A 27,592-nucleotide genomic window follows, 5' to 3' on the forward strand; every position below is an offset into this window, starting at 1 on the left:
TGTCAAGTTTTGAGTTTGAGATGTTGGTTGGTGTAAACCTACGGAAAACATGTTAAATGTGCTCTCAGAAAACCATTTGTCTCACCCATTAGGTAAAACTTAAAAATGGATTTTGTGGCTATTTCAGAAATTTGGCTAAACACAAACAAAAGGAGAGTAAAGTGGGATAATGAAGGAAATGCCAGTTCCGAAGGAAGCATGAAATACTTGAAATACTTAGGCTTACAGGCGAAGATAGTGTTGTTATGGCAATTGTCTGTTGCTTCCTTTTCTTTCCTGTCACTGTTTAGAGTTGATCTCTGCAGTTCTCCCAGCTGGATTTCATCACCTCATTCCTTTGAGCAAGTGTTCAGAGTTGGTTCCAGTCTGCTCCAGTCGCTTCTCAGCACTGGCACTGTTGGTCAGTGTGTGCTGTTGACATTCCTGTCCACATACTACTGTCCAGACATCTGGAATGTATCTGCTACACATTGCAGACCTTCTACAGCCTCTAGTTGCTTCCTGTGTTCCTGAGAATGGTCAAAATCACACCTAAATCTTTCTGTGCAGCTGCTGCCTTCCCAGGTATCTAAATCCTCCTACAGTGTCTACACAGCCACATGACCAGCCATGACAAACCAGCTTGATGACAAGGTATGTCTACCAGGATCAGCCACACATCCCTTCTAATTAATGACCAGTTTTGAGGAGAGAGGCAAGAAAATTAGTAAGAGTGGGCTTTTGTTTTCTGTTGGCTGTAGCTAATAACGTTCAACTATTCAAGGCAAGGGGACCCAGAGCAGAGAGTCTCTGGCAGTGCACTCCGCGCAGGCATCTGAGGGGCTGGTGGGCACTGATCAGCAGTGTCCTGCCCAAAGGCTGATAGCTCCAGCTTCCCATTCCCTGCCTCACCAGCTTTTTCTGGTGGTGTAAGCAGAAGCTTGAGAGAGGACGTGGCGACGAAAAGTCCAGCCCAGACCTTGGAAGGAGACAGGAAGAGGACTAAAATTGGAATGCTTTATGGAAATAGGCACAAATATCTCCCTTTCAGCAGTCCCGGCACATTTCAGCGGACTCCATGAGTCATGCTGTGGACATACTTACGTCCACACAGGACTGCTAGGGCCACACAGCTTCTAACTTTTCTTGGTTGCCAACGGGTCCTGCCACTTTGTCTCTGGATTCTTCGCTCTGAGGGTGGTCAGGCACTGGCACAGGTTGCCCAGCGAAGCTGCGGATGCCCCATTGCTGGCAGTGTTCAAGGCCAGGCTGGATGGGGCCTTGAGCAACCTGGTCTGGTGGAAGGTGTCCCTGCCCAGGGCAGAGCGTTGGAACCAGATGATATTTAACATCCTCCAACCCAAACCACTCTGTGATTCTATTCCATAATTAGATGTGTAGTCAGGGACACTGTGGAAGAGATGCGTACACAGGTAAATCTGTCTGATAGCACGAAAATGAACCGACTTGTGTTGTTTCAGCTTGCTAAAGCGATCTCATGTTCTAATCATCTAACAAGGCACTTGAGAGGCTTACAGGACACAGACCGGATAACCAGCTCTGCGAGGCCCGGCAAGTAACTGGGGGCTCTGCTGGAACGTGCCTGAGAGGAAAATAATTTGTGACCTCAAGGCAACCATTATGTCTGTAGGAACAGCGGGGGCTACTGTACGCAGGCACCACCGGCAGCGACACAGAGATGGTTCTCGCGGCCTCCATCTTCGGGAGTGCTGCCACGATCCCAGGAGCTGCCGGGTGGAGGTGGTCTCTCAGCCGCTGTTCCGCTTCAGCTTCCTCGCCGGCTGAGCCGCCCTCCAGCGGGCGCTCCCCTTCCCCCCCCGCCGCTGGGGTCCGCTCGCCGCCCGGGAGGGCGGGCTCCCGCCCCGGGCCGCGGCAGCCGCTCCCTCAGGCGCCGCCGCGCGGCGGAGGGCCGGGCCCGCCTGCGCACGCGCGGCTGCGGCCGGCACGAGCGCCCTAGTGCGCGCGCGCCGCGGCCCGGAGGTGACGTCGGGGGCGGTGACGTCAGGAGGCGGTGCGGGCAGCCCGGCGGCGGCCTCCTTTGTGCGGCGCGGCGCGGCCGGGGCGATGCTGTCGGGGGGGAAGAAGGCCGCGGAGGCGGCGGCGGGCGGCGAGGGTGGGCCTGAGGCGCCGGTGCCTCCGCCCGCCGCCGCGGGGGCCCTGGGCTCTTCTGCCGAGAGCGGCGGGGCTGCGGAGCGCACTCCCCGCAAGAAGGAGCCGCCGCGGGCCTCGCCCCCGGGCGGTCTGTCCGAGCCGCCAGCCGCCGGTGCCGCCCCTGCGCCCGGCGCCGAAACCACCGGCATCGCCGAGACCCCCGAGGGTCGCAGGACCAGCCGCCGCAAGCGGGCCAAAGTAGGTGTGGGGGGGCTCAGGCTAGGGGCCCGGCCCCGCCGGCCCGGAGCCGCAGCCGAAGCGCGGGTCTGGCGGGCGCCGCGGCCTCGGGAGAGCCGCGCTCCGGCCGTTGGGCTGCCGGGCCCCGCCCCTGCTCGGGGCAGCCGGCGCCGCCCGGGACGGCTCCTGGGGAAGGGGCCGGTGGGGCGGGCAGCGGGCCCGGTGCCCCCGGGACCGCTTCCTGCCTGGGGCGCTGGGCCGAGTGGCCGCCCCGGCCCGGTCGAGCCTTGCCAGGCGGCGCTGGTGTGCGGGGCGCGGGCGCTGCCCCGGGGAGGAGAGTCCTCCTGCAGGATAAACGTGCAGGTGCGCAGGAAGCTGATGCGGGTTAAGGTCTCGCATTGTCACGGCTCGCGTCACAGCTCGCCGTCACAGGGTCTGGGGGGGACTCGTGTGCTTTCACAGAGAGCAGTCGGCAACCGTCCTCGGAACTTTGTAGGGCTTTCTGCTCAGATACCGACCAGTAAAAAAAAAAAAACAAACCAAAAAAACCAAACCAAAAACACCCTAGCATTGCATCTTATGCAACATTTTCATGAGCACCTTCGTGTTGTTCCTGGGGGTATATGGATGCAGCTTCTCTTGAGGCCTGTGTGCTTGGAGCGATGCTGGTATTGCAGGGTTATAAAGGCGATGGCCACATTCAGTCCCCTGTTCTTCAGCTTCCCTCAGTTGGTGTTGGAGAATTGAGGCAATGCTGTGTTAAGGGTGAGACTTAGAAATGAAATCTAACGGCCATAAATGGCTTCCAATAATTTGGGCCTGTGGCATGTAATTCTTATAGGTTATTCTGAACGTCTGAGAATGTTACATTTTTTTTCATGGAACTTATTCTTGGAAACCTTGTTGCAGAAGATTTTGAAGATCTTGGCTGTGCCCAAAGCTGGGTGTGTTTGATATGGAAGCTGAAATTACTTTTAGGAACTCTGTGTGTTGTACTGTAGCTGTGGCATTGAATGTCTGGCTCTTCGGAGCTCTTATGTGACATGATGGCTGGACTGGTCCTTTGCGTATAAGAACTGTTGGGTAGGTCAGTCTGGTGTGTCTTCTAAACTGAAAGATGGTAGATGCAGATGGGCATAAGGAAGAAATTTTTTATGATGAGGGTGATGAGACACTGGCACAGGTTGCCCAGAGAAGCTGTGGATGCTCCATCATTGGAAGTGTTCAGGGTCAGGTTGGACGGGGCTTTGAGTGACCTGCTCGAGTGAAAGATGTCCTTGCCCGTGAGAGGGGGGTTGTACTGGATGATCTTTAAAGGTTTCTTCCAGCCCAAACCATTCTGTGATTTTGTAGTCTTCAGAAGCAGCATACCTGGGTTTTACGTGCTTTATCGCGGTCTGTTAACAAGTAGGAGTTGGTGTGCTGTCAGCGGGTTGTGTTTGGGTGATGTTTCTCTGCATTGACAATACGTATTTGCTAAGGGCGTTCATCTCTTTTAACACAGTATGTCCCCATGATCACTTCAGGCTAGCGCAAGGTTGCCTTACTGCCAATGTTTGTGGTATGAACTCAGCTGGGGAGGGCATCCAGGTTAAAAATAAACGTAGGGAAAAGCTTAGTTTTTTATTGGACTTGATCTCTGAGAGTTGTGTGAGCTCAAGGAGGATGGGAGACTTCAGAGGGCTTTAGGGCAGAAGTAGTTTGTGTTGGTTTCAAATACCTGTAATGCTTAGAATGCTGTGGGATCTTTGTAACTTGCTTCAGAGTGGGAGTTCACAAAAGATCCTGGTGGTGCAACATTTGCTCAACAATGTGAAAAACTGAATGTGCTGAACAGGATGGAATGTAAATACTTGAAAGCAGATCATGGAGTGTGTTAGTGTTTTACTGAATTTAGGCTTTCCTATACATGGGCTTCCCAATGCTACTTTGAATTGTGCCCATTAATGCCCTTTTTTAATGACTGACCTTCAACTGTGAAAGATTTGTCATTCCAGCTTCTCATGGTGGAAGCTGACCTGTGGGATATAGGTACACTAGCTGCTTTGTTTTTATTTTTCACATGGCTGCATATTGTGAGAAGTGCTTTTTTACTTTCTAATAGGTGAGTAAATCAATAGCAATATACAAAGCTTTCTTACTTTGGAAAAAAGCTTGGTTTATTAAACAGTATGAGATACATCCCTTCTAGGTTATTTCTTGGGGTTGCCATGTTCCTTTAAGTTGGAGCAAGTCTTTTTAGCTGGTAATATTATTTATTTATTTTTACTGAAGAACAGAACAAAGCATACATAGAATCGTTTAGGTCGCAAAGGTCATCAAATACAACCGTTAACCCAGCACTGCCAAGTCCACCACTAAACCGTGGCCCTCAGCACCACATCTGCCCGGCTTTTAAATACCTCCAGGGATGGGGACTCAACCCCCTCCCTGGGCAGCCTGTGCCAGGGCCTGACAGCCCTTTCGGTGAAGAAGTTTTTCCTAATATCCAACCCAAACCTGCCCTGGCGCAGCTTGAGGCCGTTCCCTCTTGTCCCATCGCTTGTTCCGGGGGAGAAGAGACTGACCCCCCCGGCTCCAGCCTCCTTTCAGGCCGTTGCAGAGAGCGATGAGGGCTCCCCTCAGCCTCCTCTTCTCCAGGCTGAGCCCTCCCAGCTCCCCCAGCCGCTCCTCCCCAGCCTTGTGCTCCAGCCCCTGCCCCAGCCTCGCTGCCCTGCTCTGGCCACGCTCCAGCCCCTCCATGGCCGCCTTGGGGTGCGGGGCCCAGCGCTGAGCACAGCATTCGAGGGGTGGCCTCACCAGTGCCCAGCACAGGGGGATGATCCCTGCCCTGCTCCTGCTGGCCACACCATTCCTGATACAAGCCAGGATGCCACTGGCCCCTTTGGCCACCTGGGCACACTGCTGGCTCATGTTCAGCCGGCTGTCGACCAGCACCCCCAGGCCCTTTCCCACCGGGCAGCTCCCAGCCGCTCCTCCCCACGCCTGCAGCGGTGCCTGAGGTTGTTGTGCCCCCAGGGCAGGACCCGGCCCTGGGCCTTGCTGACCCTCACCCCGGGGCCTGGGCCCATCGCTCCAGCCTGGCCAGGTCCCTCTGCAGAGCCTCCTGCCCTCCAGCAGATCAACACTCCTGCCCGACTGGGTGTCACCTGCAAACTGACTGAGGGTGCCCTTGATCCCCTCGTCCAGATCATTGATAAAGATATTAAACAGGCCTGGCCCCAGCACTGAGCCCTGGGGAACAGCACTGGTGACCGGCTGCCAACTGAATTTAACTCCATTCACCACCACTCTTTGGGCCCCGCCATCCAGCCAGGTTTTTACCCAGTGAAGAGTGCACCCGCCGAAGCCATGAGCAGCCAGTTTCTGCAGGAGAATGCTGTAGGAAATGGTGTCAAAGGCTTTACTAAAGTGCAGGTAGACAACATCCACAGCCTTTCCCTCCTCCACTAAGTGGGTCACGTTGTCGTCGAAGGAGATCAGGTTACCCAAGCAGGACCTGCCTTTCATGAACCCATGCTGACTGGGCCTGATCCCCTGGTTGTCCCGTACGTGCTGCGTGATGGCACTCAGGACGATCTGTTCCATAACCTTCCCCAGCACCGAGGTCAGGCTGACAGGCCTGTAGTTCCCCGGATCTTCCTTCCAGCCCTTCTTGTAGATGGACATCACATTTGCAAACCTCCAGTCGACTGGGCCCTCCCCAGTGAGCCAGGACTGCTGATAAAGGATTGAAAGTGTCTGGGTGAGCACCTCTGCCAGCTCCCTCAGTACCCTTGGGTGGATCCCATCTGGCCCCGTAGACTTGTGTGTGTCTAAGTGAATGGCAATAAAGGTTTTGTTTTGGTTTGGTTTGGTTTTTTTCGGACTTGTGTTGAGCCATTAGTGTGACCATCCTGGAGAGGAGGCAAATGTGATCCTCTGTACCAGAGCAAGATGAGATCTTGTGTACAGTTCTGGTCACCCATGTTTGACAGATAAATTCAAGTTGGAACATATGGATTGGACACAGCGGCAATTTGTTATCCCTGAGTTTGACAGGGAGGTGAAGGAAGGGAAGAAAACTAGAGAGGTTAAATGATGATATAATAAATACACATAAACTGGGCTTGATATGAGTAGAAAGTTCCTACTATTGGACAGTAGGGTGATGAAGACTTTTTTTAGTGGAGGTAAAAGCACATGGAACTTCTTAAGCTGTTGAAGATTTTATAACATGGTAGCTATAATAAGACTCTGGACAAGGTAATTCAGGCCTTTGAGCTGTAAGCAATTTTGATGCTTGCAATGTTCATTTTAGTAGTGAGACTTACAGACGTCTTCAGTGTGTTTATCCTCTGTTCTGCTTTTTACAGGTGGAGTATAGAGAGATGGATGAGAGTCTTGCAAACCTGTCAGAAGATGAGTATTACTCGGAAGAAGAGAGAAATGCTAAAGCTGAGAAAGAGAAAAAACTACCACCACCACCTCCACCAGCTCCTGCAGAAGAAGAGAATGAAAGTGAGCCAGAGGAGCCATCTGGTGAGTAAAGAGAGACCTTCTCCTCTGACACTACTTACCTGTTTTATTGCCAGAAATTAAGTGGGGTCAGGTGCAGCATCATGAATCCTGTGTCTGGTTTTGAATGATTGTTCTACAGTGTTTTGTTTGCTGGCCCCATATGTGGAAGGAGGGGAAAAACACAGAAGAGCAGCCTGATAAAGATGAGAATATGCATGATCTAATTCCAAACTAAGCCAAACGTCTCATACTAGATTCTCATGATCCTTTTTGACTTGTCTGTGGAAACTTATTGACCAGAATAGCCTCTTTGGCTTAGCCTCTTTTGACTTAGCTGCCACACCTGCTCGTGTACCAACATTCACTTATTCCTCTGAGAGAAAAGAGGTTAGATTTACTGGGGGGGTTGCTATGCAGAAGAACAGATTTAATCTACAGTGATTTCTGTGGCTTTAAACTATGACTCTCATCTTAAGTTCTGGTTGGATACTGTTTGCTTAAACTTCAGTGCTTTCGTCATTACCTTTGACAGAGTTGTAAAGCTTCACTTTACATTGGAAAGTTTTTCAGTCAGTGTTGTTCAGGAAGCAGCTTTTGAAATTTACGGTATTAGCAGTGCCCTATTTATTCTTTACCTCTGTTGTGTTTACAGCTACCACCATTAGTTAGGTCTGGTGTTGGTGTACTACTCTGTCTACAAAATCATGCTTTTGCAAAGTTCAGCTGTCAGAGAGATTTCATGATATGATGTGTGTGCTAGTTGGTTTTAGGCAATAGCTGAAATCTAGTAGTTGAACTTTTGCTGGTTCATCACTGATGTGAATAACTGTTAGTCTTCAGTTCTACTGTTCTTAATTGGCTTCTTTTTGGCTGGCAGATTTGAGAATGTAGACAATAGGACAGATGTGAGTTTGGGGATACTTACCTTCAGTTTCAGAAAATATATTAAAAGCCACAGTTGTGTTTTATGTCTTAGGATTTGCCCCTGTAATCTCTCCTCAGTTGTGGCTGTTGGCTCCTGGCTTGATACAGAAATACTGTAGCTCATATGCTTGACTGAAATACTTGCAATGATAAAAATCCTCCCCACCCCTAGCTGTAGCTGATCTGTCAAAAATGGAATTTTAATAGGTATAATTAAGCAAGTATCTTAAGTTTACTATTTAATTTAGCTTAGACTTCAGATTAATCCTTGAGACATAATATAAATACACTTTTGATATTTCTCAGGTGCCATTTTGTGCCTCTAAGAATGATTGTTGAAATCAGTTTGAGGTATAATCAGTGAAGTACAATGTTTTATCCCATGAAGGAAGAAATGTGGAAGATAGGCAGTGATAGACTCATGCTATTCTATACGCACAACAGTCTGTTAAGCAGTTATTCTGCAAGCACTATATTTAGTCATCTAAATACAACCGATTCTAAAACAGGCTATGTCTAGCTGCCTAGAAATAAGTAGATTTCAGGTCATCATATCCTTTCTCCATTCCTAGAAATCCTGTGATATGCATGAAGCAGTGATGTAGGAAGACGACAAATTTTCAGTTGTCATTCCATAGCTGTATTTTTAAAGGCTTCTGAAACTATATACATTGGTGGATCTCTCTATCTTTGTCTTTACTAATGCAGGCATCAAGAGCATCAGGTCATCTTATGCTGGCTATTAAAGTGCATTGAAACTTCTAATTCAAACAACTGTTAGCAGGAAGAGGCGTGGAGTCTGCTGTATATAGAAGCGATGTTTATAATTGAGATTTCTTTCTCTGTCATTTCTTTGAAGCAAAAATATAAGTGTTCAATAAGAAATATTAAATACGACAGTAGTACTAGAGCAGGATTGCATATTGAAAATTTAACAAAATACAAAAAGTTAGCTTTTGCATTGCTGTTAATTTATTCTCATTGCAGACCTTAATAATTTCCTTTGTATGTTTAAAGCCTGCAAAAACATAGGTAATGCAGTGGAGGTGTAAAGCTGTCATGTTATAGGTTATGACCTTTTGTGTTGAAAAGCCTAATTGTGCAAACTTAAAAATATAATAGTGACAGTAGCTGGTATTTCATTAGTCTGTCCTCACAGACAGTTTACAGTAGAAGGAGGTTATTAAGTATCACACTTTAGGTGACAGTGAAATGCTGGTCTTATTTGGGGTGGGTTCCATTAATGTGTTCAGTTGTGGGGAATTCCAGATGTTTTGGCTATGCAGGTTGTTATAGTCTGGATTTACAAGATTTACTGCAGGTTATTGCAGAGCGTTTTTAAAAGGCATAACCGTATTTCATGGTTAAGGTAATTTCGTTAAAGCATCTCTCCTCGATTTTACTTGAGAAATACTGTCTGATAGCAGAAAGCTTCCAAACTGGCTTTCAGTGCTAAATGACATTTGTGTTCTTGTTTGCCAATATCCATTTTGAAATTAAGGAGCTTGCTGCTTTTGTTTTTCTTCTCTAAGGATCTTTTTTGTTTGCCCTCACCAAATTGGATTTTCATTTTTATAGCTTCCTGAAGATTTTCTTAACCAGCTCGTGTCTTTTTAGTTTTGTCAGTATTCTTACTTTGTGGTAATCTTATGTTTCTAGCTGCTGTTTTCCAAGGAAGTGTGAGACTGAATATGATCCAGATTAACTTCAAGTGAATAGTCAAACTTAGTGGTGCTCTGTCTCTGTCTTTCATCTGACTTGTCTGTTTTCCTAATTAAATGCAGTGCTCAGTGGTAATCGCGTGCTGCTATTCTTTATTTGAAGACAGTGGATGATTGTATGAAGCAGACTCCTTCGTAGTCCTTCTTCCTGATTGCTGTTCAGCTCATGGTCCGTTATTCTGTTGTCTTGAGCCTTTCAGCAGATTCTACTCCTGCACGTGTTGTGTTTAGCTGCAATAACTTGATGTTAACGTGAATCAGCAGTTTGCTTGCTGCTTTGTTCCTTTGCAGCTGGAACATGACTTTCTTATGGGGAAGGAGAGGCAGGCTGCACTAGCAGGCCTTGTTCCCACACTTGTGTACTCAGACTAGGGAGTGTTTAGAATTGTGTCTGAGCAAGCAGTAGTAGTGATGCTTTTTTTTGACCTAACATTGAAAATGGTTTAGCTGTTATTAACAGAAGAGGAGAATATTGGTGTCTTTTTGTAAGTAAACTGAGAGCAATTTCGTCCCCTCTACTCATTGTCAGTGCTAATTCAGAGATAATGAATGCCACAGGCTGATGTCAGCATCTTTTCAATTTCTTAACTTATGGAAGGCACAAGTGTAACTTTTCCTGCAAATTAATGGCCTATGCTGGAGTGTAAATATTAATGTTGAGTTGTGTTAGTCTCTCCCAGAATGGAAGCAGGTCTTGTAATGTTCCCAGCAAAATAAAGTACTTGCAGTGTAGGTGAAGTGAGGAATTTTCTCTTGCTATTGCAGATACATTAGTTCATAGAATCCTGACTTTGGGACTTCTGAGGCCTGTCAAAATACAATTATTTGTCACGGTCTCTCTTGTGAGTTTTTGAACTTCCCTGCTGGTAGACGGATCGTATAAAAGTACTGACTGTTGCTCCTCTACTGTAGCTGAGTGCAAATGTCTTTCTTGTTTCAGTTCCTATTTTATTTATCTGTAGATGTGTAATGTTACAGCATTCCAGATGTTAATCCAAGTTATTGAAGTATGAAAACATTTGGTTCACTTTCTGTGTCTTGCCTTAGGGGCTAAATTTGTAGTTCAGATGAAATTCTTTTAAGTTAGTGTATCCGCTAAGAGTTTCAAATTACATCCTGGCAAAATTGTCCACCCAATCCCAAACTCTAAAGAGTAATCCTAACAATTGTGTGTTCAGCCTCAGGTTAGACCTTACTCTTGCCTGTTTGGAGATGACACCTTGAGCAGTTGTGCTCTAGGAAGTGACCGTTCCATTTGCTACCTTGATCTCAGCAGTTTGTTTCAGTGAGGGTTTGTTTGGACTTGAGAAAACACCCAATTTGCTGACTATTAAAGCACTTGGTTTGAAGGAGCCTTGGTACAGGAGCAGCCAGCCAAACAGCGCTTGGCCGTCTCCGTAGTGTTCCACGGCTTCCCGCTCTCTGGAGGTGACAAGACTTTAGGCAAACATCTGACTGTGGAAGAATATTGCTTACGAGCTGAACTTGGAGCTAGCGTCTCCCGTGAAGAAGGGCAGCGTGTGAGGTAACCTGTATTAGCTTTGTTCCTGCAGGCGTTGCAGCTGCACTCATCTCTGTTCTAGAAACGCTCTGTTCCTAGTTATGTTGTAGTCCTGTCAAGGCTGCTATTTAGGACTTACATGCAGGCTGAGGTGATTTTGAGACTTATTCAGATCTTTCAGATGAGTGCTTTGCCTTTCCTCGTGTTTATAGCCCTGGATATGGTGAAAGATCGATGTCTTTCAGTGCTGGGTATTGATCACATTACTGATCAATGGTATTGACATGTACTTGGCTTCAAAGGCGGTCTTAGTGTGTTAGAACATTGTTGGTGTATCAAGGGCGCTGAAGCCAAAATAAGTGGTCTGAGCCTTTCAAAAAAAGTTCCGTCAACAAGCTTCAAGGAAGGGTTTATGGCAAAAAAAAAAAGAACAGGCTCTCTTGAAAGTAAGAGGCTTTTCAGAATGGTTCAAACTATCGCCTTGTGTATGGGGAGATTCGGGAGTACTAAGGGCAAGATTATCAAATTCTTATGGTTTGAGATCCGTAGAATCTGATGGTATCCATCCGCCAGATCTTGGCAGTAAGAAATGTAATCTTATTATTCAAATCCTAGCCGTTAATGAAGTTGACCATAAGTATTTAGCCACCAGGAATGCTACATATTGTGTACTTCTTTATTTCCCATAAAGTCTGATGTAAAGCGTTCCAGTAACACGGATAACACTTTAGAAGACCGCAGGGTTTGGTGCCCTGAACCTAGGTTCCAGAGGATGGGATTCTCAGAAAATGGGTTTAGTTAGTTGGTGACATTTAATACCTAAAAAGCCAACTGCCGGGCCTTTTTGTCCAGTATGGTTTAACTTATGGAGTAAGGTCCCTGAGTTCTCCTCTTTCCTTCCACAGGGCAAGCAGGAGGACTTCAAGACGACAATTCTGGAGGGTATGGAGACGGCCAAGCATCAGGTGAGGGTGGCGTTTGATGCTTGCCACTTAGTAGCAAGAGCCGCCAAGTTAGGGATTGATGCTTGCAAGTGCGCATGGGTGTGGTTGTCCAGAACTTAGCAAGAGATACAGGAGTTGTTTACCCACCTGTTAAAAAAGCAAGGGGTATTTTCAAATTTCAGTTGACGTCTGTACCGACTGCGGAAAAGGACGCTAAGCTATGTTGAAATGCCTCAGGCCGATCTCTCATCCCTCCACTCCTCTCCATGTTTAGAGGAGTCCAAATGTGCAAAAAGATACTTCTTACCTAGCCAGTTTCTATGACCTAGAATGACACAGAAAGCCCTGGGCTTCAGCACAGTAGACCTTTTTTCTAACTTGCTGAAGAAACATAGCGTGGAGTACCTTTTTGCTCCTTTGTTTTTGTTTTTTCTTTTGAAAGGGTTTGTGTTTGAGCTGTGTGCCAGTGGTTAGCCCAGGAGATTTATCTGTTGGGGAGATTCATAGTCTGCTTCTCAATGGACTGGATTGTGAATTGCATTCGCCATTTGACCTAAGTACTGATGCTAGCAGTATGCATTTATTGCTTAATTCACAGAATTGGTGTCTTTACTCTTAAGTCCTTAGAGTGCTACTGGAAATCTTCTTCCAACTCTGCCACTTTTGCTCTCACTTGAGGATTGAGGATTCGGGTTTTAAGCAAAGGAGTCAAAGGCTCCAGAACCTATTCTGTACCTCTAAGTTGCTCTTTTTGAAGCAGATATAACTTCAAGATATTCATCTGAGAGTGCTTCCTTGCTGTTCTAAGTAAAGGAGCCTAGTTATGTTTTGGACCTTACCACTTGCACAGAGTTTCTGACTATTATAGATTGTGGGCTTAAGGATGCATTGCCTATTTGATTTTTAGGCAGGCATTGTCCGTTTGGAAATTCTGCATATTTTGCATTTTATATATATGCTGAGGTTATGCTTTAGCAATTGTCTGATTCAGCAGCCAAATAACTTTCCTTCACCTGCAGATGTTTCAGTAAGTCTTTAAATGAGCAGCATCCCTCAAGATTTCTTCTGTGGGGAAGAAGATAATCAAAACTTCAGCACATTAGTTGCTGATGCTGAATGTCAGGAAGTGGCAAGTATGTGTGCGAATGTGTGTGAAGAGGAGATGAGAATCCAGTCGAGGCAGAGCCATTCCTACAGTGGTTAGAGTTGCCTGCCCCAGGGAAGTGTGTGTGGTTCTGAATGGTACTCCGTTTAATGTGTTGCTTTCATGAAACGCAAGCAGTAAGGGTGTGGGACGAGGGAGATTTAATCAGCCTGAAATTGATTTAACTTTGAGCTGTGTAGTTGCAAAAGTAAGTTCGAGGACATTTAGTTCTTATAAGATCTGCCAGTGGTTAGGCCAAACAAAATGGTATCTTCAGTAATAATAGCTAGGCTTATTCTAAATTCTGGTGTCAAACCCTGTTGTGGTTGGTTTATTTTTCTAAATACCAATGCTCACCTGGAGCTATTCTGATATTTTAGTTTTAAAGTTTGGGTATTGCCATAAAAGTCATGTGGCCTTAAAAAAAACAACAACAAACCATCCCCATACTGGAGTTCTTTGCAAGGCTGTTAGGAGCACCAGTTTCTCTGGCTTCTCAATTTGAAGAAATAAATGGCAAAACTTTTTAAGAAACTGGTGAGTTGCCTTAAATCCACGTGTCTGAGAGTTTTCTGGTATTTGATCACTGCATGACAGTCAACGCTTTGTAGCAAATATCTGGAGAAGGCACACTCATTTTAGCATAAGGCTGTAAGAGGGAGTCAGGTTCAGCATTTCAAATCTTTGTTTAACTGGCCATTCTCTGAAAATTGTACTGCTGAGCTTTTTGCTAACACTTGATGATCTAGAACCTTAATTAAGATTTGTTAACATTAATAAAGTATCAGAGAATTGGTAACTTTGATTTACACGCAGTTTTACGGAGTTCATAGTTTAGCATATGCGTTCGTATGTAGGTGCTTGCACAGTTGGTCCAGCGTTAGACTGAAGGACAACAAAAGGGCTGGGGGATGTTTATTACTGGAGAAGCTGAGGTTCTAGCAGAGCTATGGGTTTCTGTTCCATAGCTGACTGAGTGTCAAGAAATGTTGCGAGTGTGTCAGCTTTTAACTTCATTTTACCTTCTTGCAGTGTGCTGTAGCCTCTGTTACTCATTTCTCCTTATTGTAAAATTCCTGCAAATGATTATACAGTTTTCTTTACTTTGAATCATCACACAGTTAGATCTTCTAATCTTTGCTTACGAATGAATTTTGCTAGCTTCACAACCGTTTCCTTGCTTAAATTTTTTTCTTCACCTTTGGGATATAAAAATGCTTGGCACTTAAAGGTGTGTGTGGTTGCACCAGAACTGAAAGAAGAGAATTCCTCTCCCTAATACGGTGATGTGTGTACCTCTGCACATGAACTTCAAACTTTCCAACAGTTGTCTTGGTTAGTGTAACACACTGCAAGCTTATATTTTCTTTGATATTTATTATAATCTTTTGAGCAAGTCCAGTTTCAGCAAATGATCTCAATCTTACTGCATTACTTGTGGGTTTTTTCCCCTTGGGATGTACTGGCTTATATATTTCCAGAAAGAATGTCCTCCTCTGTCTGGGCTGATCTTAAGTTACTTCCTAGGACGTACAAGATTTATAGTGTTCTTGATGTATTTCACATATCAGTATTTCATTTTGCTTGCTGTGCCTGCAAGATTCGCTTCCTGCACTCTACTTGTGTTGTAGCACTTACGCAGCTGTGTCTTAGTTTGTTACTTTATATATAGCATAACATTCAAATGAGATTGAGGAATGTAGGGTACGTAACTGTATTATTACCTCCTTGCCAGTGTTTGAATTGATAGAAGTACAGGTGCCTTTATGAATGACGTCTTTCCATAGAGAAAATGTCTCCTGTATATGTTCAACATTAGCCTTTCACATGTGGAGCATTTAAAAGGAGAAGTCGGGAATTTGTAGTTGTTGACTATAGGGAGCACCTGGGGAGGGGACACAGGAAAAGCGTAAGTAGGATTGTATTTCATTGCACTGCCTGTTGCGAATGCATAAAATACACAAAGGAGAGGTTAAGATGGGTTTCCTCCAGCTTGAGGAGTTCAGTGCAAATGAAGCCTTGAGAAGCAGGGAGAGGAGACTGTAGGCATTGTGCCTGTATCTTACAGATGATCTGGCTCTGAACGGGTTCCAAAATGTTTTTCATATTATGGTAGAAACTGGAAACCACACAAATGAAGGACAGCATCTAAAGCAGTTATGTTTTATTGATATTATACTATATATATATACACGTTTATATATAATGTTATATATTATATTGATATGTGCCCCTGCCACCCTTATTTTTCAGGGTTTTTTTTGTTTGTTTGGGTTGTTGGTTTTTGGTTTTGTTCTCCCCCCCCCCCCCCCCCCCCCCCCCCCCCCGGTAGTATAGCTTTTTCATTAACCCTAGATGATACCTGTAATTAAAAGAACTGTTGACTTGGGAACCTGCATGTCTTGCAGAAATAAATAAAAGGACTAAATGAAAGCATGACATGAAATTGGCCACCATATCACCTCAAGGCTAGATGCACTGGCTAGGCAGGGTAGTGTAAAAATACTTACTTAGCAGTTCCTTTTGCAGTGCCTGTAGACAACTTGTCTTTTTATTGTAGGTGTGGAGGGTGCGGCTTTCCAGAGTAGACTTCCACATGACCGTATGACATCTCAAGAAGCTGCCTGCTTCCCTGATATAATCAGTGGGCCACAGCAGACTCAGAAGGTGTTTCTGTACATCAGGAACCGCACCGTAAGTTTATTGTAAAAGTATTGTTGAAAAAAAGGGTAGGACATTTGTGTACCTTGCAAAGACTTTGTAGCAGTTACCGTGTCTAATGGTTGGTAGATTTTTTTTTTACTCTTATGAGTATCTGGGTGATTACGTAGCAGATGAAATTTATTTTAAATAAAAGTAAAATACTGTGAATAATGGAAGTAATTGTTTATATACATACACAGAGATTTATGTATAAAACATAGATTATGGGCTTTGCACTCCTCCAGCTGAGAATGGAATCTTAGCATTACAGTATGTAGTACTATGAAATGGTTAGTTCCACGCTCCGAAATGATCAGAAAGAAGATAGTTAAAAATTACTTGGAAAACAGGTAGAAGAAAGTACCGTCCTAAAGATGAAATTTGCCTCAAAATGGCCTCCCAAATTATGTGGAAATTCTTTCTTAATCTTTCCTACTCATTATACTTGTACGATTTCCACTTTAATTTGGTATCTGTGAGGAGCTGTGAAGTTCAATAGTGCAATTGTCGAGAAATACCCAAAGAAATGACTAATTCTGGAATGTAAAATGGTGTGGAGATGCTATGTATGACCTAGATCTAGACATTGAACAGTAAAATGTTATTTATTAACTATTGCCATCCATGCCATGAAGAAGGAGTACTGTTGGGAAAACAGTTGTGATTCTATTATTCTGTGCTGTTTTCCTAGCATGAAGTGACACAATATTTCACCGGCAGCTCCTCCTGCTTGGTTTTTGAACTGTAACTGTCCTCTAAATGTTCTTTCTTGTGTATACATGGCCAGTGTAGTCCATGGTAATGTCTTACATCAGTGAAGATGGATTAGATGATTAAAGGTCTGAGATAAACGAACTTCATAAGATGAAAATTACTTCTGTAGCTTTTACAAAAATAACGTGAAATCTGATGCTGAAGAGTCAGACGCTGGCTGATGTTGCACGCCCAATTAAAATATCACACATTACACTTGCCATGCAGGTGGAAGGAAGGCTGTACATATAAGCGTTCTGGAGCTTCCATTTTGTAGCTTTTGTTCTTTCAGAGTGTGTTTTCTTGTATGTGTGATAAGGGGATTGCTAACTTGATGCATTTCCACTTATTTGAAATGGTATAGGAAGTTAAAATGGACTGTATCGCACCTTAAAGAATGCTGGAAGGTGAAGTTCAGCGTGCCTTGGATAGCACTGCCAAAGTTTAACTCATTAGAGGGTTTCATCTCCTAACAGTATTTGGTAACAAACATGCCTATGGAAAACACCTCTTTTGTATTGCTTAATATAATGCATCTTATTGTTTGTTTAAATACAGCTGCAGCTCTGGTTGGATAACCCAAAGATCCAGTTGACGTTTGAGGCAACTATCCAGCAACTAGAAGCACCTTATAACAGTAAGTCAAGTCTTTTACTGCCAAAACCATGCCGTAGGTATCATTGCTCTTCTTTTTCAGTTTTGGTTGGGGAAAAGCTGTTCAGAATCAAGAGAGGACTTCAGATGGGTCCTTTGGTTAGTGGAGCCCCATGAGCGTTCGTGTACAGAATGGGATATTGCAGTATGCTCATGTTTCAGGTTTGTTGGAGTTCATTTGTCTGGTAGCGAAATATATCCCTAGCAGAATTCAAAAAAGCTGGTAAAAAGATGAGTTGTTACAGAAGTTTCCTGTGAGTGAATTCACATGCAGCTTTTAAGGTTTGCTACAACTTCATGGTGGTTTGCAGCTGTGAGATTTCCTTAATCGTAAGGTTTGTGGGAGGCATTAAAAAGTTGCATCAGACTTGAAACAGACTGGCTGTGATGAAGGAAAGCAGTAAAAGAGCGAGGAGTTACTGCTCACAAATGTGGGCCATTCCACCCTTCTCTAAAAAGATCTCAATAAACTGGAAAAAGATGGTGGGGAACCATAAAGAAAAAGTAATTAAAGAAGAAAATAATGCTGAAATGCACACACATACACTGTCAAGTATTGCAAAATAGTGAATTATTGCGTTTATAAAAATAAAAATGAGAATTCAGTGCTACAGTAATGGGTTGACTTAATACTGGCAAATCATATTACAGTTCTGGGTGAAGATCTCGGGATTTCTTCAGTCAGTTTCAGAAGAGGTGCTCTGCCCCACTGGATAAGTAGAAGCCTGTGCTGGGATGGCCCTGGCTGGATGGCAGGTGCCCACCGAAGCCGTTCCATCGCTCCCCTCCTCAGCTGGACAGGGGAGAGGAAATACAATGGAAGGCTCATGGGTGGAGATAAGGACAGGGAGAGATCATTCACCAATTACTGTCATGGGTGAAACAGGCTCGACCTGGGGAAATTCGTTTAATTTATTGCCAATCAAATCAGAGTAGGGTAATGAGAAATAAAAACTACATCTTGAAACACCTTCCCCCCACCCCTCCCTTCTTCTCAGGCTTAACTTCACTCCCTATTTTCTCTCCCTCCTCCCCGCCAGTGGCACAGGGGGACGGGGAATGGGGGTTGTGGTCAGTTCATCACACACTGTCTCTGCTGCTCCTTCTTCCTCAGGGAGGGTCCTCACACTCCTCCCCTGCTCCAGCCTGGGGTCCCTCCCACGGGAGACAGCCGTCCGTGAACTTCTCCGGTGTGAGTCCTTCCCACGGGCTGCAGTTCTTCACAAACTGCTCCAGCGTGGGTCCCTCCCACAGGGTGCAGTCCTTCAGGAGCAGACTGCTCCAGCGCGGGTCCCCCGCGGGGTCACCAGTCCTGCCAGCAGACCTGCTCCAGCCTGGGCTCCTCTCTCCATGGGTCCTGCCAGGAGCCTGCTCCAGCACAGGCTTCCCATGGGGTCACAGCCTCCTTTGGGCATCCACCTGCTCTGGCATGGGGACCTCCATGGACCCTGTCCTGTACAGCTTTTCAGGCTGTATTCAAAACTGCAGTATAGCATGGAAAACAGCTTGTGGTTTCCAGAAAACTTTAACCTCGGTATTCTTCAAGAAGATGGATTCTTCAATAGAGCAGCTAGGCGTACAGAAAGGCATGTGTTCGGTGTGACTTTGTTGGGTTGCTGCTGTGACACATTTGCTTGTGAATATGTTTTCAGTACGTATCTGCTGCCTAGCATACAGAGTAATTTTAAAACATTACAATTTTTTAGGTGATACAGTGCTCGTTCACAGAGTACACAGCTATCTGGAGCGGCATGGCCTAATCAACTTTGGTATCTACAAAAGAGTGAAGCCCCTTCCAAGTAAGAAACTTGAAAATTCTTTCTAATTCGAGTTTTGTTTTATTGATCTGTGATTTGTTAGGGCAGATTTTTGAGTGCTTTTTTTAGGATTGCGGTGCTGAGAAAATAAAAAAAGGCTGGAAAGCCATCTGGCTATATATGTTCATGTTTTTTATGTTGGTATGGAGAAGCCATGTATTTAAGTAAATCACTTTGAGAGGGAAAATGTTTGCAAATCTTCTGTAGATAATTCGGTGGATGTCACTGTTTAATAAGTTGTCCTTGTTCCTCATTTGAATAAAAAAAGACAGAAACACAATACTGTGCTTACATCTGTTATGCGCTTATATGATGCTTGAATTTTACAAGTGCTGCACTTGTCTGTCCTTTCTAGGTTTTATTCTTCTGGGGCAGAAAGGAATAAAACTATGATACTTTGTCCCACAGTAATTAATAAGAATCAGATTCTTCAGTTGTCCTTCAGAAATATTTTTCCTCCTGTTTTCTTCCCTGTCACAGATGCACTACTGGTGTATTTTTCTTTTATCCGTCTCATGAAGAAAAATTGTGAAGTATTGTACCATATTATGTACATAATTACTTCAATTTTCTTTTTGTGGCTATTTCTTTTCTTAAAGAGTTTGTTCTGTCAGAACTACCAATGAGAAGGAAGCTGCTTTTTCTTCTTGGTATCTCTGAAATGCTACTTTGACATGATGGCTTATAATGTAGTAATGCACAGATAGAGCCTGTAGCTTATTCTTCCCTTTCTTCAGCCAAGAAGACTGGAAAGGTGATCATTATCGGTTCTGGCGTCTCTGGGTTGGCAGCAGCTCGCCAGTTGCAGAGTTTTGGAATGGATGTCACAGTTCTGGAAGCCAGGGTATGAATTTCTGTGCTATTTTACTTCTATACGGAAACTTAACCAGTACCCACATGCAGTGCCAGCGTGAGGCTGAGCATCCCAGCAGCGTGCCCAAGATGGGTAAGCTTGTGTGTAGTTACCGGCAGCTGGGATGTATTGCTGAGAGCTAAAGCTGTCTCAGTGGGAAACAGGTGTATCTGTTCTCACTGGGATTTGGCTAATGCTTTCTCAGGGGTGGCCTCGTGTCATACGCTTACACCAGTAACGGGCTGGAATCTTCTTCCTTTCGTGATTAGGAACTGACTTTTCACTGGACAGCAGAATGCAAGTCTGTATTTCAAGAACTTGCCCATTAAATAGAATCATTGTTTGGAATTGCCACACAACGTCAGGCAGGATATTTGTCTTGCACCTTTTAAGTCTACATTAATTCTTTCCTTGCTTATTACTGTGTGCTTAACAGAGGCTTTATAGTTATATAGAGATGTTCTGTGGTGCGTGAACTAGCCGATTGTTCTTCCAGTCATAAGGTATTCTTTTACATCCAGCCCTAAGTGGAATCTTTTTTTTTTTAAAAAAAAGTTCAAGTTTTTTTCATATAATATAATCGAGAACAGCTTGATATTCATTTAAAATAAGTAAATCCATTGACTGATTAAATTGGAATTTATCTTATGTTTTACTTCCTGTCTTCATTTTGTTTGTATATTTACTTTTCTAGCACAGACTAAAATAATCTGCGTATTTTTTTTGTTAGAGCAATGTTTCAGGCTCTTAATTTTGCTAGCTGCTGCTCTTGTTGCTAGGGAGCAAGAGCTGTCAGCTCTGTGCTCACAGGTTGTGTACCGCCAGAGCAAAGGAGAGCCCAACAATCCAATTGTTCAGGAGTCTCTTGCCCCCCTGAATGTATTGTGAGTTTGGTTTCTTTGTTTGTTTTGTTTTGTGAAGCTGGAGGAAAGAGATCCGTGCTGTAACCTGGGTTTTGCTCTATGCATCTTTGTTACAACCATTATGTAGATCTGGAAGAGGCTATTTTAAAATAATGCACAATATTTTTCAGTCATTTTTCACTAGGCTGCTGCATCTCTTCTTGAGTAGTCTGTGTTTTTTATTTTTATTTTATAAGACTGTCTGGTGTTTTCTCTCGTTATGATTTCAGTGATTCAGGTGGTAGTTTCTTTGTGTCCACTCATTTTCTGTAACTTTTAGACTATTAATTTAGATGCTTCTGAATTGGTGATTTAATTACTGAAAATGAAACTTTACATTTTTTTATGAATTGGTAGCTGTTTAGGATCTTTGCCCAATTGTAACTGATATTTCTCTCTGATATCATCGTGCTGGCTGGACTGAGAATAGAGAAAGGTGGCTTTTTTTTTTCCTTATTAAGTTTAAAGTGGTAGGAAAATAAGTGTCATCCGTCAGTCAGTAGTATGTGTCAAGAATCAAAACCTTTTTTTTTCCTGCTTCTAAAGTGGGCTGTTAATTCGTGCTTATCTTCTTTACTGATAGCTGGCTCGTCTGTGGAGAATGGGTAGGAATAATTGGCTGATGTTTTTTCTAACCCTAAAATTTAGTTTTCTCAAGCACAGCTGAATGATTTCCTATATAGCTATTGGATTTTGTGGTAGGAAGCGGGAGGAGGAAATAGAGTATGTAATTTTATCTATCCATGGACAATGAAGGATTGGTTTTAGAATCACAGTAGATCCTACTGTAGATATAGTTAAATCTGTCCAAACCTGGTTAGGTATCTTTTTTCTTTTTCTTCCCTTTTTTTTTCTCTGTTTTTTGGGGGTTTTGTTTGTTTGTTTGTTTGTTTTTTTAAATGCAGCTTAAACATTTTATTCCTTAACTTAGGCAAATTAATTGAGATCAAGTGTTCATTTGCAGAGGTGCTTGGAAAAGTGTACATTCTATTTATTGAACCTTTGGATAAGAGAATACTTATACCACCTTCTGTAGAAGTCTCAGTGATTATATTTAAGTGAGATATATTGCTGAATGTTACTGAAGGTTTAATATATTGTGCTTTTAAAAGGACCGAGTAGGAGGAAGAGTTGCTACCTTTCGCAAAGGGAACTATGTTGCTGATCTAGGAGCAATGGTGGTAACAGGACTTGGTGAGTTTTTCAAAATAAAAAGGAGCAGGGAGGAAAACTGTGGGGCAAGATGTTACAAATCTGAAACCTTATGCTGTTTCCTTTCATGGCCAAAATAATTGAGTATTTTTAACTAGTAAAAAGTAGATGTTCTAGTTCAGCCTCTTTGGCAGTTAGCATTTTTCATCAGTGAATCTTCAGAACAGATGACAGCCCGCACTGGAAGCTGGGATTTTGGTTGGTGCCATAGCTCTCATTGCTCACTGCAGTCATACAGGTGTTTGTCATGCCCTCAAACTGCTGTAGATCCGTTCTTTTACACTGTGCTTGTGCTGAGTGGAATTCTTTGCCCTTTCCTTGGCATGCTGTCCTTTTGTGTGTCTGTTCCTTTGCCCAGTTCCTTTAAGGTGACATCTGCACTGGGTTCACTGCACTTGCTAGCAAGTCTTTCTAAAGCTGCTTTACCCAGCTGCTGGTGGCCTCTGAGCTCAGGGCCCTGAACTGAGTTTCCTGGTAACTCTCTTAGTAGTCCCCTTGGATCTGCCAAAGTATGAGCTGAAATTGAACATGGAGAAGTAGGAATGTAGTGAGGGGATTAGTTGAGTAGTTACGAGCAAAGTAAATAAGAGCAAATAAATAGCAAAGTTAAAACATGAGAGAGATCCCAAAGACATGGAATACGTTTTTTTCATTTACATGGGGGAAAAAAGGGAGGAGGGGGAATGAAGAGCAGAGCCATTCTAAAGAGAAAGCCCTTCTTAAAGTCAGGATTTAAACCCCAAAAGTCCTTTCTCTAAGTGATTTCAAAAATAGTTGTAAAAATAATGGCAAATAAGCCATATTTCTTCCTATTTAATGCTGGTTTATGGGATGGCATCAGTTATTGATACTGGTTACTCTGCGAAGAAGATGGGAGTATCCTTCACTAATGCAGTGAAATGATAAAATATTATAAAACCTATATGAAAACCTAACTGAGTTTTGCTGACTGCCAAAACTTGCCGTCTATCTTATGGCTAGTCTTTATTAAATTGCATACAGAAAGTGTTTCCATACAAAGTATTGAAGTTGCACAGTCCTGGTAAAACAGATTTAAGGTTGCCTAGTGAAAGACTAATATTTTTATATTTAATTCATCATAGGTGTTTCCTTTCTAAAATAATCTACGCTTTACCTTGAATAAGGCAGCATATGCTATGGAGAAAGATTGATTCCTGTAGTGAAGGAGGTGGTTTGAAGGGCATCCTTCGTATTTCTGAATCTGGAAGAGATGTGAGGAGGGAAGGCTACTGAAGGGGTTGAGCTTGTGGTTTGGGAAGGTGAAAGACTGAAGTCATGGGATCTTTTCTGGTTTTGTTAGTAAAGAACTAGTTAGTTAGAAGAACTACAATTTTTAGTAGGTTGTTGAACTTGAAACATGAGCTTATTTAGACCTACTTCAAAACTCTATTCTGCTTGTTCAGTCACCTCTCTAAAGACAGGAAGGTATTAGGGGGGCTGAACTTCCCCCTCTGTTTTGAACTAAGGCTCTGGGTTTGGTTGGATTGCAGAATCAGAGAGCGTTGGGAAGCTAGATCTGAAAAATTTTTCCCAAAGTTAATTTTGTGGAGGAAATCCATGTTGCCTCTCCTCTATGCCATTTCCCATTTGTGTCCATTCTTTTCCTTTCCTTTGCTGTACTTACAGAGAGGCTTTGATGTTTGGTGATTCTGTGTGCTTAAAGTCGATGCTTTCTGCCTTCATCATGTTTCCACATGGAATCTCCTAGATTGTTTTCTAATCTGTTCAGTTACATGTCTTCCAGGTACAGTTGGTGTACATGATTCATCTTCAGAGACTGTATTCACTGGGGTCACTTTTTGGAGTTCCACTAAATTTTTAGGGACTGAATTCTTCGGGTTCCATGTCCATGTCACCACACTTTCAAAAGCTCCTGAAGTTACTGTGCAGCTGTTTTATAATCAGCCTTTTTTACATACTGTCCTTTAAGTGTTGGTGGGCAGATCGGTTTGGTTTTCTTTTTTTTATGACCTTGTTGCAAGAATTGCTGTGAAGAGTAGACCTTCGGCAGTGTTATACTACTTCACTGGAATGCATTTTGCACTGGAGTTGGTGTGTTCAGTCTCTGAAATAGCTTTAACTGGGGAACTTTTATTTAGTTGAAGACAAACTTTGCAGGAGTACTCTGTTAACTCTACAAAATGTTTTCCAGGAGGAAATCCCATGGCTGTGGTCAGCAAACAAGTGAATATGGAACTGGCTAAGATCAAACAAAAATGCCCACTTTATGAAGCGAATGGACAAGCTGTAAGTCTGATACTGTTTTCATGAACCTTTTAAAAAGAAATAGTATCTCAAGTGTATTTGCTACCAGGCTACTGGTCTAGCAGGAGATAGCTTCCAGGAAGAGGGAGAGGAGTAATGAAAGCGTGTGTCCATTTTTGGGCAGTGTAGTAATATTCTAGCATATCTGCACCTATTCTTCTAAAACCTGTTCTTTCCACATGAGTTTTTAACTTCGAATTTCAGAGGTTTTGTGGAAACTAAGTTGCTGTTTGTTCTTCTAAATTCATTACTGTTTTTCCTTAGACAGTTGTCTGTCTCACTCCTTTTTGAAACAATTGTCTGCTGTGCTGGCACTCTAGCTTTTGTTGTTGTTGCTGCTACTGCTTTTCCCTGAAATAAGCTCATTCTGGCTGTTCTACTTACCTGTTGCTTTTTAAAGAATTGACTAACCAATGCCAGCTGGTTGAATGCATGCAACAGTTCAGCAATAATATTCTAGAGCTGGGATTCACAAACTTAATTAGCTTTATTTCTTTCCACTGTTGTGTCAAGGAGTGCTGTTAGAGTTAGAAATGGTAGATCCTAGTTTAGTGCTGAGTCTCAAGCATGTAGTGACTGGAAGTGTTCCTATCTCCTGAATCTTAAAACGTGGGACTAAGGGTAACTTCTGAAAGAAGACAGATGAGGACACTGGGCTTCTTGCTAGAGGCCTGAAAAAGTGATCGTTGGCACAAACCTGTTGTAACCTGGCACTTGCAGCTTTTCTTACTGCACACGAGTGAATAGGGTGTTATAATAAACTTGGGGAAAACTACCAAGGCATTGTAGACACTTCTAGCGGTCAGTCCTCTCTCGTGTTGTGACGCCAGTGCTGCATGTAACACGCTTGCCTCTGCACTGCTGTGTGTCCCCTCTCCCAGCTGTTTTCAGTGTCTGCCCAAGTAATGCTTCGCTGTCTCGCAGTGGGGCTGATGTATCCCTGTGCACTTTGAAGAGACTCCCTCTGTTAACACCACCCAATAAGACACACAGTCCAGCTACTTTGAACTTTAGACCATGCTTTTATTGTCTCAGTAAGCACTGTGATGCCTGCAGCTTGACCACGCATCTTTCCTTTCTGTAGCCTGCTCCTTTCTGTTCACAGTATGCTAGATCACTGACATCCAGCCAAGCCCCTCAGGCGTATGCAGCCCCAGCATTCTGTGGTCCAGGAATTTCCCTTGCTCGTCAGATAGGCACTTACAGAAGAAGCCAGTGTGAGTAGATTGTTTGTGTGAAAAAGAATATTCCTTCTGATGACTCTGTGGTGTTTCCTGTACCGCATTCAAATGCTGCTTATCCTAGGAGACCCAGTCAGGATGGAAGCTGCTGGTGTGGCTGCATGCTGCCAAGCACTGGGGTAGGGAGGAATCCCCCAGCACAGAAAAGGTTCTTACTGCTCCTTTGGCTAACCTTGTGGGACAGGTAGCATCACCTCCTTGTATTCGAAGATGGTTGCTGCAGCAGGGAATTGCTGCTGTTTAGATCTGTGCATTTATTAGTGTAATGACAGGAAGGTTATAACACTAGTCATCTTTTAAAAAGGCATGTCACAAAATTTGTCAGCTTACCTGTTGCAAAACAAAGCTTGATATGTATAACTGGATATATTTTCCAGACCAAATTTTATCCCTTCCTTGTGTTGAATGTTGTCTTGGTGACTACGTAATGAACCAGAGTGCTCTTCCTTGGTTTAAAAATAAATAAATAAATAAGATTGCCTCTGTGTGCTGCTTGTTTCCTAGCATGTCTGTCATGTATAGCTTCTGGAACATTTGGCTAAAAATGGCTTCAAATTAGATAGTTAATAAAGACAGATAATTAGGAAGAGATGTTGTGATGTGAGTAATGATGACCAGTATTTTAATATTCTACCACCCAGATACCACAGACGCCAGTATGAGTATTGGGCAAGTAACTTCCTTTTTTGCTTCTCTTTTGGGAGCAAAAATTTTTCTTATCCTGCCAATAGAGAGTCTGCTAACTTGATAGTGTCCCTTTACATTTTCCTTTCAGCTTATCCCTGAGCCCAAGTCCATTTGTTGCCCTATTCCTCCTCAAAACCTTCTCAATTTGTGTCCACCAGTAATAGCCAAGAGCACCACCTTTCTTGTCTGAAGAGATCGCTAATGTTCCACCTTTCCCTCTGGCATTTTGGCAAACTTCATGGTGCTTGACAGGAGGCAAGTCATAGCTTTTAAATTAGCTTCCCCAGCCATCCTAGGAAGTATCAAAGATCTTTTTGGAAAACAATATACATCAGATAATAACTCAGACATCTAAAGCAGGGAATGCATCTAGAAGTCTAGGGACAAGTAATAATTGGATGTCCTTCATACATTGGCTACTGCCTTGGCAGCTGACCACACCTAGACAAGTCTTTTCAATGGTTAACTGTTCCTGCCAGTCTGTCTACGTCTTTTTTTTCTACTATCTGCATTTTACTGAAGGGCAAAGTACATAAGAGTTATACACTGAGTGTACATCCTCATTGTTAAGCTCTGCACTGAAGGCATAAATTTCTCTTGCTGCTCACAACTGTACGATGACCTAAGATTGAGCAGTTTTATACCTTCAGTTAGCACTCCTCTAAAGTGTGGTTATTATTTTAGTCTTTGCCATGGTGTTACCTAAGTAAGAAAGACTTCTCTCCGAAGGAGGGAAGATGGAATCAAATTATCTGCATATAGGATGGGCTCTTAATGATGGTGACTTTCAGATCCTTTCTTTGTGATGAGTTGGTTTCCTCCAAAACAGTTACTGATTTAGGAGTTTTGCCAAATAGTCTATGGGAAAGACTATTGCCAAATAGTCTTCGGGAAGTTTTGCTGCCTGCACAGCTGCATAAGGTTCTGAATTGATGTCATTGATGTCAGCTGTGAAAAGGTAAGCAATGTGAATATCAAAATGTCATTTCTCTTCCCTTTCTTCATCCTAACTTCACATTGCTGGGAAGTGTGCATTTTTTAATGCCATCTTCAACATGTTGTCCATCAGGATCCTCACATCCTTTTCTTCAGAGCTGGTACCCAACAGGCTGAGTCCTCAGCCTGTCCTGATGCATGGAGTATTCCATCACAGTTTCAAGGCTTTGCCTTTGAATTTCATGAGGTTATTGTCAACCCATTCCCCCAACTTGTTGAGATTACACTGAGAGAAGAGATTGGGGAGGCCTGAGAGCAGACCTTACCCATGAAGTCTGAGGCAAAGAGGAATTCAGTGCTTTAGCCTTTTCCATATCCATTACCACTAGGCTCAGCAGCCAGTCTGCAGTCTGCATTATCCTTACTTTTTTGCTACTGCTGTGTATGTGGAGAGCCCTTCTTGTTGCCCTCTTATGTCCAGCATCT

The 27,592-nt window shown here is 43.6% G+C and overlaps 1 protein-coding gene across 4 annotated transcripts in view; it reads left to right on the forward strand.

Annotated features, from left to right (window-relative positions):
* Positions 1-2,064: 2,064 nt before the first annotated feature.
* The window catches only part of KDM1A (lysine demethylase 1A), a gene marked incomplete at its 5' end in the record, with an annotated part of 59,234 nt that continues 33,706 nt past the window's right edge, over positions 2,065-27,592 (forward strand). For all 4 annotated transcript variants that reach the window (XM_082329492.1, XM_082329495.1, XM_082329493.1 and 1 more), the window contains 9 exons: positions 2,065-2,349; positions 6,684-6,849; positions 11,880-11,939; positions 15,623-15,756; positions 17,077-17,155; positions 18,879-18,971; positions 19,727-19,833; positions 21,857-21,938; positions 24,130-24,224. In XM_082329492.1, the coding sequence (XP_082185618.1) occupies positions 2,065-2,349; positions 6,684-6,849; positions 11,880-11,939; positions 15,623-15,756; positions 17,077-17,155; positions 18,879-18,971; positions 19,727-19,833; positions 21,857-21,938; positions 24,130-24,224 (1,101 nt within the window). The remainder of the gene's footprint in view (positions 2,350-6,683; positions 6,850-11,879; positions 11,940-15,622; positions 15,757-17,076; positions 17,156-18,878; positions 18,972-19,726; positions 19,834-21,856; positions 21,939-24,129; positions 24,225-27,592) is intronic.

The sequence above is a fragment of the Platalea leucorodia genome, assembly GCF_965183815.1.
Source record: "Platalea leucorodia genome assembly, chromosome: 18".
In the NCBI taxonomy this organism is placed as follows: Eukaryota; Metazoa; Chordata; class Aves; order Pelecaniformes; family Threskiornithidae; genus Platalea; species Platalea leucorodia.